The sequence below is a fragment of the Schistocerca cancellata genome, chromosome 1 (genome assembly GCF_023864275.1).
Source record: "Schistocerca cancellata isolate TAMUIC-IGC-003103 chromosome 1, iqSchCanc2.1, whole genome shotgun sequence".
NCBI classification, from domain to species: domain Eukaryota; kingdom Metazoa; phylum Arthropoda; class Insecta; order Orthoptera; family Acrididae; genus Schistocerca; species Schistocerca cancellata.
In genome coordinates, this window is record NC_064626.1 from 119854451 (window position 1) to 119872359 (window position 17909).

Below are 17909 nucleotides of genomic sequence, written 5' to 3' on the forward strand. Positions count from 1 at the left end.
AGTTAATCTGAGCATATAATATACTGTATCTGCTGATGGCGACGGATGTATTGGACACCCTGGAGAACAGCGTAAAGCTCCGCAGTAAAAACCGAACACTGGTCGGAAAGCTGAAATCTATTAGGGGTGTTGCCAACAATACAGGCACTCTCAACACCAAATGCCCGATGATAAACAAGAGAAAGGGGTACCATCCTTGGGAAGCTGACAAAGGTCACGGAGCAGGCAGGTCTGGGGGTGGAACCAAGGTGGTGCTGTACCCTCAGTTGTCAAGATAGTTTTAGGAAAGTGGAAGGAAAGAGGATGTAGCAGTTGATGCAAGTGGACTCCCGGTGGTAGTAGAGAGGAAGGGCGGCCTGCATACCCTAAATCCAAGGAGGCATCGAAAAAAAGGTCATGGGCCAGATTAGCAGGCATTGAAGGCAGATGGCTAGTGTAACGGCTCAGAAGGACAGCTCGCCAATTGGACAGCAGAAGTTCAGCAGTCTCAGCATAAAGGCTTTCCATGGGGCTGGTGTAGAAAGCTCCAGATACTAAATGCAATCCACAGTGGTGAACAGAGTCAAGATGCCGAAGAATAGACGGCCGTGCAGAGGAGTAAACTATGCTTCCATAGTCCAATTTTGAGTGCACTAAGGCACGATATAGGCGGAGAAGAATCACTCGGTCTGCTCCCCAGGAGGAACACAGAGGGTGTTGATGGATTGCAGACAGCGAGCAGGAAGACAGGAAACGTGGGAGGACCAGCACAGTTTTCTGTAAAACATAAGTCCCACGAATTTAATTATTTCCACGAATGGAAGGTTAACAGGGCCTAGATGTAGGGAAGGCAGAGGAAACTCTGTACAATGCCAAAAATTTAAAGAGATGGTCTTACTGGGAGAAAATCGGAAGCCGGTTTCGATGCTCCAAGAGCGGAGGCGATCGAGACATCCTTGAAGACGTCATTCAAGAAGGCAGGTCCATTGAGAGCTGTAATAGATGAGAAAATCGTCGACAAAGAGGGAGCCCGAGACATCGGGAAGGAGACAATCCATAATTGGATTTATGGTGATAGCAAACAGGACAACACTTAGCTCGGAGCCCTGGGGCACCCCATTTTCTTGGGAGAAAATACGGGGGACAGTAGTGTTAATCTGCACTTTAAATGTACAAAAAAAAAAGGGGGGGTAGCCGACTCGAAAGCCTCAAGAGAACAGTGTGCAGAGGATGCCTGTCCTCCAACAGGTATCGTATGCTCTCTCCAGATCAAAAAATATTGCTAGCGTTTGGCGTTTCCTGAGAAAATTGTTCATAAAATAAATGCAGAGAGCAACAAGATGGTCAACTGCAGAACGATGCTTTCGGAAACTGCATTGGGCAGGTGTTAAAAGGCTTCGGGACTGCAGCCACCAGGCTAAACGGCAATTCACCATATGTTCCAAGACCTTACATACACTACTTGTGACAGATATGGGGCGATAGCTAGAGGGATGTTTGTACTTTCCAGGTTTGGGAACAGGAACGACGATTGCTTCCCACAATCTTCCGGGAAAAGTCCAAATTCAATTATAAAGGCGAAGGAGGTAGCGCAGACTATGGCATGATAAATGCATCAGCATTTGGATGTGGACACCATCCGGTCCTGGGGCAGAAGAGCCAGAAGAAGAGAGTATGTGCTGGAGTTCCCGCTTTCGCTATTTTGAGAGGAGAAAACAAGAGGTCGCACTTCCGCTGCACGTTTCTTCGGGAGAAACGCTGGCGGGTAATTTGAAGAGGTCTAAATCTCAGCAAAGTGTTGACCCAATGGAACAGTGAGACCAGATATCGGGGAGAAACTAGGTGTGCCAGATAACCCTGTAATTCAACTCCAAACTTCTGAGGAGGGAGTGAAGGTGTTAAAAGAGCTAGTACAGAAGTCCCAGCTGGCCTTCTTGCTATCACGGATGATGCGATGGCAACACATATGTAACTGCTTATAGCAGATACAGTTGGACAAAGTAGGATGGTGGCAGAAAACACGAAGAGCATGTCTCCACTCCCATATTGTGTCATGGCATGCCTCATTCCACCAAGGAGCTGGGGGGCGATGGGGCAAATCGGAGGTGCAAGGTATTGAACGTTCCACGGCTGTAAGAATAACTTCTGTAACATTAGTGACCTGATTATCGGTGCTAGGAATGTGACAGTCATCGAATTTGTTTACCTCTTACAAGAAGGTCAAATAACGTATTGTAGCCACATCTAAAATCTCTCTGGATATTTAGACTTGAGGACATAAATCCTGGCAAACACTAATTTTCATGCTAAACATTTACTAAATTTTTCCATTATGTACTGTACATAGCCCTCAGTGGTGTCTGAACTCAGTACAGTTACACAAATACTTAATATGCAGTATTAGATATAAAAAGTGACACTGGTATTTTTCAGGTACATGCTTTTCTCCCAGTATATAGTAATCTAGAAGTAATTCCTATGCCTGTAACTGTGATTGGGTTAGCACTAGTCACCATTTGTCGTTAGCATACTTAAAAAAAATTGCCTGCTGTGACTGCTCTGCTGTTAATGGTTGGTTGGTTGGTTGGTTTGGGGGGGATTAAAGAGACCAGACTGCGACGGTCATCGGTCCCTTTTTCCAAAAAAAAAGTAAAACCACCCAAAGAGAATAAAAAACGAACAACAGGAAAGACGTCAGACGACACGGGACAAGAAATACTCCTACAAAGATCAGACGAAACAAATTAAAATCACACAGAGTGTGACAGTGGTTGGCCGACCATAGAGATAAAAAGGAAAAGCCAACCACCGAGAACACATTAAAAACTCAGCGTAAAATCGTAGGCCAATGGCCAGAATCAACACAAAAGAACAGAACAAACACTCAGAGTAAATAATAAAAACCCCCTGCCCGAATAAAACGGAAAACTAAGGCAGCCATACCAGGGTCATCACATAAGAGGGCAGGGAGCGTATCAGGCAGCGCAAATGTCTGCCTGACCACAGCTAAAAGGGGGCAGGCCAACAAAATGTGGGCCACTGTCAAAGCCGCCCCGCAGCGACATACAGGAGGGTCCTCCCGGCGCAGTAAATAACTGTGTGTCAGGTGGGAGTGGCCAATGCGGAGCCGACAAAGGACGACAGAGTCCCTGCAGTTGGCTCGCAGGGATGACCGCCACACAGTCGTCGTCTCCTTGATGGCACGGAGTTTATTGGGCATGATCCGATTGCGCCATTCAGCGTCCCAAAGCGCAAAAACTTTTCGGTGGAGGACTGCCCGCAAATCAGTCTCTGGGAGGCCAACGTCCAGAGACTGTTTACTCGTGGCCTCTTTCGCCAGGCGGTCAGCATGTTCATTGCCCGGGATACCGACATGACCGGGGGTCCACACAAAGACCACAGAGCGGCCGCAACGCGCAAGAGTATGCAGGGACTCATGGATAGCCATCACCAGACGAGAACGAGGAAAACACTGGTCGAGAGCTCGTAAACCGCTCAGGGAATCGCTACAGATAACGAAGGACTCACCTGAGCAGGAGCGGATATACTCTAGGGCACGAAAGATGGCGACTAGCTCAGCAGTGTAAACGCTGCAGCCAGCCGCCAAGGACCGTTGTTCGGAATGGTCCTCTAGAGTTAGCGCATACCCGACATGACCAGCAACCATCGAACCGTCGGTGTAAACAATTCCAGAGCCCTGATACGTGGCCAGGATGGAATAAAAGCGGCGGTGGAAGGCCTCTGGAGAGACCGAGTCCTTCGAGCCCTGTGCCAAGTCGAGCCGAAGGCAAGGGCGAGGAACACACCACGGGGGTGTACGCAGAGGCGCCCGGAAAGGAGGTGGAACTGGGAAAAACCCAAGCCCGCAGAGAAGCTCCTTGATGCGTACGGCGATCGGACAACCCGACCGGGGCCGACGGTCTGGCAGATGGGCGACTGACTGCGGGAACAGGACACGATAATTTGGATGCCCGGGCAAGCTAAAAACATAGGCAGCATAAGCGGCCAGCAAACGTTGGCGTCGGAACCGCAGTGGAGGTACACCTGCCTCCACTAGGACGCTGTCCACAGGACTGGTGCAGAAAGCACCAGTGGCAAGGCGTATCCCGCTGTGGAGAATTGGGTCCAGCACCCGCAACGCAGATGGGGATGCTGAGCCATAAGCTAGGCACCCATAATCCAGGCGAGACTGGATTAACGCCTGGTAGAGCCGCAACAGGGTAGATCGGTCGGCGCCCCAGCGGGTGTGGCTCAAACAACGCAGGGCGTTGAGATGCCGCCAACACGCTTGTTTAAGCTGCCTGATATGAGGCAGCCAAGTCAACCGGGCATCAAAAAGGACACCCAAAAACCTGTGGGTCTCCACCACAGCAAGAAGTTCGTCGGCAAGATAAAGCCGCGGCTCAGGATGGACCGTTCGGTGCCGGCAGAAATGCATAACACGGGTCTTGGCAGCCGAAAACTGAAAACCACGCGCTACAGCCCAAGACTGCGCCTTGTGCCCTGTAGCTGACGTTCAGCTGCTGCAATGCTAATAGAACTATAGTAAAGACAGAAGTCGTCAGCATACAGGGAAGCGGAGACAGAATTTCCTACTGCCGCAGCGAGACCGTTATTGCAATTAAAAACAGGCAGACACTGAGGACAGAGCCCTGGGGTACCCCGTTCTCCTGGACGAGGGAGGAACTATACGAGGCCGCGACTTGCACGCGGAAGGTACGATACGACAGAAAATTTCTGATAAAGATCGGCAGAGGGCCCCGAAGACCCCATCCATGAAGCGTAGAAAGGATGTGATGACGCCATGTCGTATCGTACGCCTTCCGCATGTCGAAAAAGACAGCGACCAGGTGCTGACGGCGGGCAAAGGCTGTACGGATGGCCGACTCAAGGCTCACCAGATTGTCGGTGGCGGAGCGGCCTTTACGGAACCCACCCTGAGACGGAGCCAGAAGGCCCCGAGACTCCAGCACCCAATTTAAGCGCCGGCTCACCATCCGTTCAAGCAACTTGCAAAGAACGTTGGTGAGACTAATGGGACGGTAGCTGTCCACCTCCAGAGGGTTCTTTCCAGGTTTCAAAATGGGGATGACAATACTTTCCCGCCATTGCGACGGAAACTCACCCTCGACCCAGAGACGGTTGTAAAGGTCGAGGAGGCGTCGCTTGCAGTCCACTGAAAGGTGTTGCAGCATCTGACAGTGGATGCGATCTGGCCCGGGAGCGGTATCAGGGCAAGCGGCAAGGGCACTCTGAAATTCCCACTCTCTGAATGGAGCGTTGTAGGGTTCAGAAGCGTTGGTGCGAAAAGAAAGGCTCCGACGTTCCATCCGCTCTTTAATGGAGCGGAAGGCCTGGGGGTAAGTCGCAGAAGCGGAACTCATAGCAAAATGCTCTGCTAAGCGGTTTGCAATGACGTCGGAGTCAGTACAAACTGCTCCATTCAGTGAGAGCGCAGGGACGCTGGCAGGGGTCCGATAGCCAAAGACCCGTCGAATCTTGGCCCAGACCTGCGATGGAGTGACATGGAGTCCAATGGTGGACACATACCGCTCCCAGCACTCCTTCTTGCCTTGGCGGATAAGGAGGCGGGCCCGCGCACGCAGCCGTTTGAAGGCGATAAGGTGGTCCATGGAGGGATGTCGCTTGTGACGCTGGGGCGCCCGCCGGCGATCTTTAATCGCTTCAGCGATCTCAGGCGACCACCAAGGCACAGCCCTCCGCCGAGGGCACCCAGAAGAACGGGGAATGGCAGACTCGGCGGCAGTGACGATGCCGGCGGTGACCGATGTAACCACCGCATCAATGGCATCAGTTGAGAGAGGCTCAATAGCGGCAGTGGAGGAGAACAAGTCCCAGTCAGCCTTATTCATAGCCCATCTGCTAGGGCGCCCAGAAGAGTGACGCTGTGGTAGTGACAGAAAAATCGGAAAGTGGTCACTACCACACAGGTCGTCATGCACACTCCAGTGGACAGATGGTAAGAGGCTAGGGCTACAGATTGAAAGGTCAATGGCGGAGTAGGTGCCATGCGCCACACTGAAGTGTGTGGAGGCACCATCATTCAAAATCGAGAGATCGAGCTGCGACAGTAAATGCTCAACGGTGGCGCCTCGACCTGTTGCCACTGACCCACCCCACAGAGGGTTATTGGCGTTAAAGTCGCCCAGTAATAAGAAAGGTGGCGGCAATTGGGCTATCAGTGCAGCCAGGACATGCTGCGCGACATCACCCTCCGGTGGAAGGTAAAGACTGCAGACGGTAAGAGCCTGCGGCGTCCACACCCTAACAGCGACAGCCTCTAAAGCTGTTTGTAGAGGGACAGACTTGCTGTGAAGAGAGTTAAGGACATAGATGCAGACGCCACCAGACACCCTTTCATAAGCTGCTCGGTTCTTATAATAACCCTGATAGCCACGGAGGGCGGGGGTGCGCATTGCTGGAAACCAAGTTTCCTGCAGAGCAATGCAGAGGAAAGGGTGAAGGCTGATAAGTTGGCGGAGCTCAGCTAGATGGTGGAAAAAACCGCTGCAGTTCCACTGGAGGATGGTTTTGTCCATGGCTGAGAAAGGCGTGCCGGGACTGGGACGGCAGATTACGCCGCTGGGTCACCTGCTGCCTCCGATTGAGCACCCGTGCTAGTGCTATTGCTATTCACGGCGTCTGAGGGACCGGCGAGATCGAGGTCCTCAGCGGACGCCAGAATCTCCATCTCGTCCTCAGACGCAGAGCGAGAAGGTTGCGATGGGGTGGCTACCACCGCGCGTTCCTTGGGCTTAGAGCTGCTCTTCTTTGATTTCTCATGCTGCTCCTTGGGTTTAACTGGCTGGGAGGGCTTCACCGATTCAGTCTCCGGGACTGAGGAGGATCGGGAAGCCCTTCGACCTGCAGATTGTGGGCACTTACGCCACTGTCGATCGTCAGCCTTCCCGCCGGTGGAAACCTGGGAAGGGAGGGACCCAAGGGACCCCTTGCGAGCGTGAGAAGCCGAAGAAGTTGGACACTTCTCCGGCTTAGAAGCGGGGACCGACGTCCCCGATGGGGGGGATGGTGTTGCTCCTGAGGTAGGTGGCACAGGAGCAACCCGGTGGGTAGAGCCCCCCACTGGCAAGGGGGCAGGAGGAGTTGTACCACTCGTCGATCCGGCCGGAAGGCGCGAAACTGATGGGGCTAGCACAGGTGTTGTAGCAGCGGCGTAGGAAGTTGTCATTCGCATTGGATGTAATCAGTCGTATTTCCGTTTGGCCTCAGTATAAGTCAGTCGGTCCAGGGTCTTATATTCCATGATTTTGCGCTCTTTCTGGAATATTCTGCAGTCTGGCGAGCAAGGTGAATGGTGCTCCCCGCAGTTGACGCAGATGGGAGGCGGGGCACATGGAGTATCGGGATGAGATGGGCGTCCGCAATCTCGACATGTGAGGCTGGAAGTGCAGCGGGAAGACATATGGCCGAACTTCCAGCACTTGAAGCACCGCATCGGGGGAGGGATATAGGGCTTGACGTCACATCGGTAGACCATCACCTTGACCTTTTCCGGTAACGTATCACCCTCGAAGGCCAAGATGAAGGCACCGGTAGCAACCTGATTGTCCCTCGGACCCCGATGAACGCGCCGGACGAAATGAACACCTCTACGTTCTAAGTTGGCGCGCAGCTCGTCATCAGACTGCAAAAGGAGGTCCCTATGGAAAATAACACCCTGGACCACATTTAAACTCTTATGTGGAGTAATAGTAACGTTAACATCCCCCAACTTGTCACAAGCAAGTAACCTGCGTGACTGGGCGGAGGATGCCGTTTGTATCAGTACTGAGCCAGAGCGCATTTTAGACAAGCCCTCCACCTCCCCAAACTTGTCCTCTAAATGCTCGACGAAGAACTGAGGCTTTGTGGAGAGAAAAGACTCCCCATCAGCTCTCGTGCAAACTAAGAATCGGGGCGAATAACTGTTACCTCCATCCTGGGACTTACGCTCTTCCCACGGCGTGGCCAGGGAGGGGAACGTTTTCGGATCGTACTTCTGAGCATTAAATTGAGCCCGAGAACGCTTAGAGACTGCTGGCGGCTGGCCGCCAGCGAGAGATGATGTACCACGCTTCATTGCGGGTTATCCGCCCTGATGCCACCTACTCCGACCAAGGGCCCTCCCCACGGGCGCCACCCAGCCACAGCAAAGGCCACCTGGCAGGATGGCCGTTGCCGGGAGTCCTGATACCCCAGGAGGATAGGCATCTACTCCTTGGCATACGTGGGGAGTTAACGGCGCAGGCATCAGTAGAGCGATCCCTGTGTTGTCAGGGGGCTACAACCAAGAGAGTACATGGCGGCCCCACCACAACGGACTGGCTACCGTGCTGGATCTTAGGTGCAAAACTGTCCAAGGTCGTCGTCGCAGTTAAAAGAAACACTGCAGAGGGCAGCGTGGTAATCGCACCCAGGGACGTATCCCCGCCCTAAAGATCGAAAATGAGCGGGACACCATTGCAACGACGTGAAAGCCGGCTAAAGGTCTAATTGCACGACGGATACAGTGCACCATGTAAGGCGCCCTTCCCCAATTGGCTCGCTCTTCGGAATAATTTAGAAAGATGGAGGTCAAACCCGAGAGGGGACCATCACATAAGGCCGAAACATGTGAGACTCCTTTTAGTCGCCTCTTACGACAGGCAGGAATACCGCGGGCCTATTCTAACCCCCGAACCCGCAGGGGGTCTCTGCTGTTAATGTATAACCTGACTCATTTTGCCATCCTTGAAAGCTCTGCTTCATAAAGGAATCTGTGAAACAGTGAGGAAAGACTACGTCAAGATAATATTGCCAGTATTGGAAGATTATGGCAGCAATCAAGATTTTTGTCATACCATACTATTAGCCAGTCCTTGCGCAGGTGTACAATAGCCAATATATTTGTTGCAGACTATACAGTGAAATATTTTCTTTATAACACTTAATTAGCAAATAAAATTAATTTTTAGTAGCACGCTTTGTTAACAATGGAAAAATGCTGTGTGTTATTCAAATTTTCCTGCATACAAGGACAAAAACTCCATGACAATCTGTTGGGGCATTAACCTGTGATGTAACTGTGTTGTGTGACATTACTGTGGCAGGGCATCTTTGAAATGGATTGTGTTTGCAGATGGCGAGGTGGAGCAAGTGGCTGCACACTCTATCCAGGGATGTTTGTGTTACTAAATTGTTTGTGAGCTATGTTAGTACAGTAGTGAGCTTAACTTGTGTGCTATTTGGTGTTTTGGGAGTTTGTTTTTGTTGGCCTGTCAGCAAGTTTCTTTGATGTCATTAGTTATTGGCTATTACTTTTGGAATCGTTAGATTGTTGTACTGTTAATAATCTGAGATTTAATTTTTGTGTTTTTGTTTGATACTGGGTACAGATCAGATGCAAAATCTACTACTTGTTCGTTAGTTGCTGCTATGGGCAACAATATGGCTGTTATAATTAAATTTCTCTAGTTATATGGCCTCATGAATGAAGACACTGCTTCTCACACCATGGATGAGTCGATGTGGTGGCATCAGCATGACAATATTTGGAGGTTCCTGGTTCAGTAATTGTTATTTTGTTTTTCGTTTTAGTGTGTATGTGTGATTTCTTTGTCACCAGAATATGGATGGTAAGTATGTTTTTCTGTTCTTGTTTTCTTCAGTGTAAGAAGTGTAGTGTGTTTGTTTAAGTAAAAATTTTCTCTGGGATGTGGGTATCAAAATTCATGTTGGAGTGGTCTTTTTATGATTTTGTGGTTTGGTTCAGTAGTTGATAGTTGAAGTTCATATGTAGCAATTTTCGAGATGGGTATCATGGTGTGTGTGTGTGTGTGTGTGTGTGTGTGTGTGTGTGTGTGTTGTAGTTATTTCAGTCTAGATATGTTTTCATATTTGATTGTACTGTTAGTTGTCATTTATTTAAATTGTGGACTTCGTTTAAGGTTTATTAGGCATTAGTTTTATAGATCACCACCTCCAGGCATAAACATAAGTGTTAACCGTTAATATATTCTGTCAAGGCAACACAAGTTTTCACATGTTTGTTTTGCCAAATTTTTGTTGTATATTCTCACATTCCCTCAAAGACAATTTGGTTATCCAGCACATTTTACCAATTTCCTACTATTTTTCCCTTTAAACTCTTGTTCTCTTCAATACCTACGTTTTTTAGCTGACATCTTTGTTCTTCTGTTTTCCTGTAACAAATTTTGCTACTTCCAATAAATAATAACCCCTTTCATATGTGTGTGTATGAGATCATGAATATGCTATCATACGTATCTTGCATATCTCAATCTTGCTAAATAAATTCCCATAAAAATAATTTGAAATTTCCTGTCTGCAAAGTTAGGTTGTTCCCAGCTTTGTATCTGTTTTCACTACGCACATTTCTGTGCTATAATCAATTGAAATTCTACAGTGGCGAAGGACTGCCACATCACATATAATTGCTTTATTTTTTGATAAAATATAGTCAGTTCCATTTTTAATCGCATTTAGTCCCGGTCATGACCACTTTCAGTGTGGTTTCATCTGGGAAAATATGTTGAGAACATAGCCTGCATGTTGCTGTACACTCTACTAATGACCCCTGTCAGTTTTGATAACACAACTGATTTTTCTCACTGAAGAGCTGGTCATCAGTATTAATCCTATTATAGAACAAAAATTCTACATCATCATTACATAATAGGATTTTGTGCCATTTATCTGTTTCTTCAACTCTTTATTGAGGTCTTCTACTTCCCTATCACAAAACATATTGGAGCAGACCTGAATGATTTACATAGAAACTGTTGTTTATTGTTAACAAAATACTTGCTAGTTGATCTGAACTTTCTTCAATATCTGTAGTACTATTTTTAAATTCCTTGTTTTTTAATAAACAAGTAAATTTCCTCCATGCTCTGTCTCTCTCCAATAAAACAAAAAGGCCCCAACTTTAATTCTATTGGCCATAATTCTTAGGCTCACTTCTGATAACCCTACTATATCCCACAGTCAGAGTTAGAGATGGTGACGAACTTGGGAGGGCACTTCAATGAAACAGACAGTGTCCTGAAAAGAGATAATAAGATGAAGATCAATAAAATTAAAACAAGAATAATGACATGTAGCAGAAGTAAGTTGGGTGATGGTGAGGAAATTGGATTAGGAAATGAGACACAAAAAGTAATAGACGAGTTTTGCTATTTTGACAGCAAAGTAACTGATGATAGCTAAAGCAGTCAGATACAGAACGCAGACTGACAAATAGCATGTTGGTTGGGTTGGGTTGTTTTGGGGAAGCAGACCAGACAGCGAGGTCATCGGTCTCATCAGATTAGGGAAGGACGGGGAAGGAAGTCGGCTGTGTCCTTTGAAAGGAACCATCCCGGCATTTGCCTGGAGCGATTTAGGGAAATCACGGAAAACCTAAATCAGGATGGTCGGACGTGGGATTGAACCATCGTCCTCCTGAATGCAAGTCCAGTGTCTAACCACTGCGCCACCTCGCTCGGTACAATAGCACGAAAAGCACTTCTGCAAACCAGGAATTTGTTAACATCTAATGTACATGTAAGTATTAGGAAGTCTTTCCTGAAGGCATTTGTCTGGAGTGTACCCTCATATGGAAGAGAAATGCAGGCAATGGACAATTCAGGCAAGTAGAAGATAGAAGATTTTGAAATGTGGTGCTACAAATAAATGATGAAGATTAGATGGGTATATCAAAAACAAATGATGAGATACTGAACCGGAATGGGGAAAAGGGAAATTTACGGTACAACATGACTAAAAAAAGTGACTGAATAATGGGGCACATCCTAAGGCATCAAGATATACAGAGTTTGGTAATGCACGGAAGTGTGTGGTGGTGCAAACTGCAGAGGGGGAACAAGGCTTGAATACAGTAAGCAAGTTCAAATGAATGTAGGTGGTGGTAGTTATGCAGTGAGGTTTAAAATTGGACAGATTACCATTGAGAGATGTATCAAACTAGTCTTTGTACTGAAGACCACACCACCACCACCAAAACAACAACAACAACAACGATCTCTGGCTTACCCATAATACATTTAGTCAAGGAGGAAGCAAAGTGACTCAGAATACTGCATGCAATTTGGCTCAGAGAGCAGCAATCCATATTTTTTTCTCCTCTATGTGACTCAACAAAATATTTTCTTTATGGCTATTAACACCCCCCCCCCCCCCCCCATGAACTATGGACCTTGCCGTTGGTGGGGAGGCTTGCGTGCCTCAGCGATACAGATAGCCGTACCGTAGGTACAACCACAACGGAGGGGTATCTGTTGAGAGGCCAGACAAACGTGTGGTTCCTGAAGAGGGGCAGCAGCCTTTTCAGTAGTTGCAGGGGCAACAGTCTGGATGATTGACTGATCTGGCCTTGTAACAATAACCAAAACGGCCTTGCTGTGCTGGTACTGCGAACGGCTGAAAGCAAGGGGAAACTATGGCCGTAATTTTTCCCGAGGGCATGCAGCTTTACTGTATGATTAAATGATGATGGCATCTTCTTGGGTAAAATATTCCGGAGGTAAAATAGTCCCCCATTCGGATCTCCGGGCGGGGACTACTCAAGAGGACGTCATTATCAGGAGAAAGAAAACTGGCGTTCTACAGATCGAAGCGTGGAATGTCAGATCCCTTAATCGGGCAGGTAGGTTAGAAAATTTAAAAAGGGAAATGGATAGGTTAAAGTTAGATATAGTGGGAATTAGTGAAGTTCGGTGGCAGGAGGAACAAGACTTCTGGTCAGGTGACTACAGGGTTATAAACACAAAGTCAAATAGGGGTAATGCAGGAGTAGGTATAATAATGAATAGGAAAATGGGAATGCGGGTAAGCTACTACAAACAGCACAGTGAACGCATTATTGTGGCCAAGATAGATACAAAGCCCACACCTACTACAGTAGTACAAGTTTATATGCCAACTAGCTCTGCAGATGACGAAGAAATTGTAGAAATGTATGATGAAATAAAAGAAATTATTCAGATAGTGAAGGGAGATGAAAATTTAATAGTCATGGGTGACTGGAATTCGAGTGTAGGAAAAGGGAGAGAAGGAAACGTAGTAGGTGAATATGGATTGGGGCTAAGAAATGAGAGAGGAAGCCGCCTGGTAGAATTTTGCACAGAGCACAACTTAATCATAGCTAACACTTGGTTTAAGAATCATGATAGAAGGTTGTATACATGGAAGAACCCTGGAGATACTAAAAGGTATCAGATAGATTATATAATGGTAAGACAGAGATTTAGGAACCAGGTTTTAAATTGTAAGACATTTCCAGGGGCAGATGTGGACTCTGACCACAATCTACTGGTTATGATCTGTAGATTAAAACTGAAGAAACTGCAAAAAGGTGGGAATTTAAGGAGATGGGACCTGGATAAACTGAAAGAACCAGAGGTTGTACAGAGTTTCAAGGAGAGCATAAGGGAACAATTGAAAGGAATGGGGGAAAGAAATACTGTAGAAGAAGAATGGGTAGCTTTGAGGGATGAAGTGGTGAAGGCAGCAAAGTATCAAGTAGATAAAAAGACGAGGGCTAGTAGAAATCCTTGGGTAACAGAAGAAATATTGAATTTAATTGATGAAAGGAGAAAATATAAAAATGCAGTAAATGAAGCAGGCAAAAAGGAATACAAACGTCTCAAAAATGAGATCGACAGGAAGTGCAGAATGGCTAAGCAGGGATGGCTAGAGGACAAATGTAAGGATGTAGAGGCTTATCTCACTAGGGGTAAGATAGATACTGCCAACAGGAAAATTAAAGAGACCTTTGGAGATAAGAGAACCACTTGTATGAACATCAAGAGCTCAGATGGAAACCCAGTTCTAAGCAAAGAAGGGAAAGCAGAAAGGTGGAAGGAGTATATAGAGGGTCTATACAAGGGCGATGTACTTGAGGACAATATTATGGAAATGGAAGAGGATGTAGATGAAGATGAAATGGGAGATACTATACTGCGTGAAGAGTTTGACAGAGCACTGAAAGACCTGAGTCGAAACAAGGACCCCGGAGTAGACAACATTCCATTGGAACTACTGACGGCCTTGGGAGAGCCAGTCCTGACAAAACTCTACCATCTGGTGAGCAAGATGTATGAAACAGGCGAAATACCCTCAGACTTCAAGAAGAATGTAATAATTCCAATCCCAAAGAAAGCAGGTGTTGACAGATGTGAAAATTACCGAACAATCAGTTTAATAAGCCACAGCTGCAAAATACTAACACAAATTCTTTACAGACGAATGGAAAAACTAGTAGAAGCCGACCTCGGGGAAGATCAGTTTGGATTCCGTAGAAATACTGGAACACGTGAGGCAATACTGACCTTACGACTTATCTTAGAAGAAAGATTAAGGAAAGGCAAACCTACGTTTCTAGCATTTGTAGACTTAGAGAAAGCTTTTGACAATGTTGACTGGAATACTCTCTTTCAAATTCTGAAGGTGGCAGGGGTAAAATACAGGGAGCAAAAGGCTATTTACAATTTGTACAGAAACCAGATGGCAGTTATAAGAGTCGAGGGGCATGAGAGGGAAGCAGCGGTTGGGAAGGGAGTGAGACAGGGTTGTAGCCTCTCCCCAATGTTATTCAATCTGTATATTGAGCAAGCAGTAAAGGAAACAAAAGAAAATTTTGGAGTAGGTATTAAAATCCATGGAGAAGAAATAAAAACTTTGAGGTTCGCCGATGACATTGTAAGTCTGTCAGAGACAGCAAAGGACTTGGAAGAGCAGTTGAACGGAATGGATGGTGTCTTGAAGGGAGGATATAAGATGAACATCAACAAAAGCAAAACGAGGATAATGGAATGTAGTCGAATTAAGTCGGGTGATGTTGAGGGTATTAGATTAGGAAATGAGACACTTAAAGTAGTAAAGGAGTTTTGCTATTTGGGGAGCAAAATAACTGATGATGGTCGAAGTAGAGAGGATATAAAATGTAGACTGGCAATGGCAAGGAAAGCGTTTCTGAAGAAGAGAAATTTGTTAACATCGAGTATAGATTTAAGTGTCAGGAAGTCATTTCTGAAAGTATTTGTATGGAGTGTAGCCATGTATGGAAGTGAAACATGGACGGTAAATAGTTGGACAAGAAGAGAATAGAAGCTTTTGAAATGTGGTGCTACAGAAGAATGCTGAAGATTAGATGGGTAGATCACATAACTAATGAGGAAGTATTGAATAGGATTGGGGAGAAGATAAGTTTGTGGCACAACTTGACCAGAAGAAGGGATCGGTTGGTAGGACATGTTCTGAGGCATCAAGGGATCACCAATTTAGTATTGGAAGGCAGCGTGGAGGGTGAAAATCGCAGGGGGAGACCAAGAGATGAATATACTAAGCAGATTCAGAAGGATGTAGGTTGCAGTAGGTACTGGGAGATGAAGAAGCTTGCACAGGATAGAGTAGCATGGAGAGCTGCATCAAACCAGTCTCAGGACTGAAGACAACAACAACAACAACAACAACATGAAGCAAATGTCAGGACTGGATACGGAATCTTCCCTGGTTGATCTCCTCGGTTGTCACAAATGTGAAACTGACGCTTGTGTGCTAGTTCTTAGAAGATTCATTTTTTCCAGCCCAACACTGGCTTATAGTTTAGTAGTGTTAAATGACAGATTAAATTTTGTATTAGCAACCCCGACACATCATGCAGGAAACAAATATCAAATCTAATGAGGTAGGTACTGAAGAGAACTCTGATTGGTGATACACACAAAACATGTAGGATGGCTGACTTAACAACCTTTTCTCACCCAGCCTTGTCATACCAATCACCCTACTGGCTAATGTAAACAAATGATATAAAAGAAGTGAAGCCATCAACATTCAAATACCTAACTGGACAGCAGCATTTTTCATTACCTAATAAAGTTTACATGCTTGTGCCTTCTTCTACATCTCATCTAGGTACAACAATATGTTGTCATAAGTGGACAATGCGCTGGCAGAGATCTTGTTTATAATCCACAGGAATATATAACTGAATAGGAATCCTTTAATATCAATTGTCTTCTCAACTACCAACATAAACAGAATATCTCTCTTATTGATGAACAAGTATTTCCAGTCAGTCTCAGGGTAGCAGTGATTTTGTGTCAAACTACAAATCTGAGGGTCATGAATTCAATCCCTGTAGAATTTTAATCAGTCACTTATTACTTTTTTCACTGCTAGCAGTGGTTGTTATGTGGAAACTGGCGAATTGCACAGTGTTCTGGAATCCACATTAAACTGGAAATATCTCTATAACTGGGTGAATAAGTCAGTTTAAAGGTCAGAGGAAGGTGAGAGATACTATCCCCAATACAGCTATGTCCAGTAAGGCACTGTGGTGTAGAGATCAACCTTTGGGTTGATAAAAACATCTGTAACCATGTCACAATTAGTTTGTCTCTATTTTACAATTATTTATATTACAATTTTCTGTGCAAGTTTAATAAGTTCTCTCCTATACCAGTATCCCAAAAGTTTTCATTTGAATTGAGGCATTTGAGCTATTTGATTCTTCGATAATTTTAAGTTCTATTGGCACATTTTTTTAAGCATCAAATAATAGCGTATTTACAATATTGTATTTCTGGATAGCTCACAGTTAGCTATATTTGAAATGAAATAACATTATTCTTTTAAGCTTTCGTTTTTCTTGAGTGGGTAAGGTACTTCGAAATTATAACAGTGATAGTTAGAACCTGACACTTTTGTTTTTCTTGTGCTGCACAAGATAAATATTCGTTTGTGTTTGTTTTGTCAAATAGTGAACAAAAGCCCGTTTGTCTTTCACTGCGCAGTTGCTACTGTTGTTCTTCATAGCATTATTTACGAGGTGGTGATGACTCAGCAACAGTTTAATCAAGGCACAATGTGGCATCCACAGCATGCAGCGAACAATTTTGTAATTTAACTCAAACGGTTTTCTGTCGTTCAAGAGTATATGTGAAGTAATGTTGTTTAATACTTTTATCTTACCGAAACACATTCTTCAGATTGAGCCCAAAGCTGAATGTTGTTCTCCGCTGCAGAATTCACGACGAGGCATGCTTCATCAATGTTCAGCACAGAAGTATTGCAGTTTATAACGCTGTTTAAAATATTTAATTGCGCCATTCTTAACAGAGAATTTCAACTGCACGTCATAAAGTAATGGTAAACACTCACAAAATCACATGTAAGAACATCACAGGCTACTGTGCAAACAACACAAACAAATCTATGCGTCACCCATCATTGATACTTCACATGACACAACTGTCATCACAACGCCACAGTGACTGTACCAAGCAGAGTGTACCAGGCTGACCAACATTAGCGACAGCTGCTCGAAATTTTTGAGATTTTCTATAGTGTCAGTTGCAATGAACTACGCATTTCTTTCAAAATCTCGCTACCTTCAGTTTCACGGAAGAAAATAATATTTATTTATACGGGTTTTTCTATGTTCGAAGCGTTATTTCTCTAATCAAGATTCAGTCATTAGATTCAGAATGCACGGATACAATCACATGCGAGTTGTCCAACCGTTTTTACGACCTTATACTGCACGAGTGGCTAACTATTGAGATTAGCGCAATGTCCCGGTGTCGCACAAAAGAAAGTAAGGGAAATAATAGGGAATAACTGATAATTGGAAAGAAAAGTGGAAAAACCGAAAACGCGATATGCATTTAAGTATGCTCATTTCATTGTAAAATCATGTAGGATAGAGAAATGCGACACTACATGAAGAAAAACGCTGTAAGTGTAAATAAAGATACAATTAAAGACAATTACAATCGAATCGAGAAGCCTTACCTAGCACTTTATGGCTGTAATAGACAAGAGAAAAGAAACAAGGTCGTACAACTACACACAATTAAGTCTCTCTCCTCGACATCCAAGTTTTGAACCAACAAATCAAAATT

General features: G+C 45.5%; 1 protein-coding gene across 1 annotated transcript in view; it reads right to left on the reverse strand.

Annotated features, from left to right (window-relative positions):
- Nucleotides 1–17274, reverse strand: part of LOC126166685 (heparan-alpha-glucosaminide N-acetyltransferase-like) — a 113352-nt gene extending 96078 nt beyond the window's left edge. The window contains exon 1 of the mRNA XM_049920421.1: nt 16978–17274. Within this exon, the coding sequence (XP_049776378.1) occupies nt 16978–17115 (138 nt within the window). The 5' untranslated portion in view covers nt 17116–17274. The remainder of the gene's footprint in view (nt 1–16977) is intronic.
- Nucleotides 17275–17909: the final 635 nt, after the last annotated feature.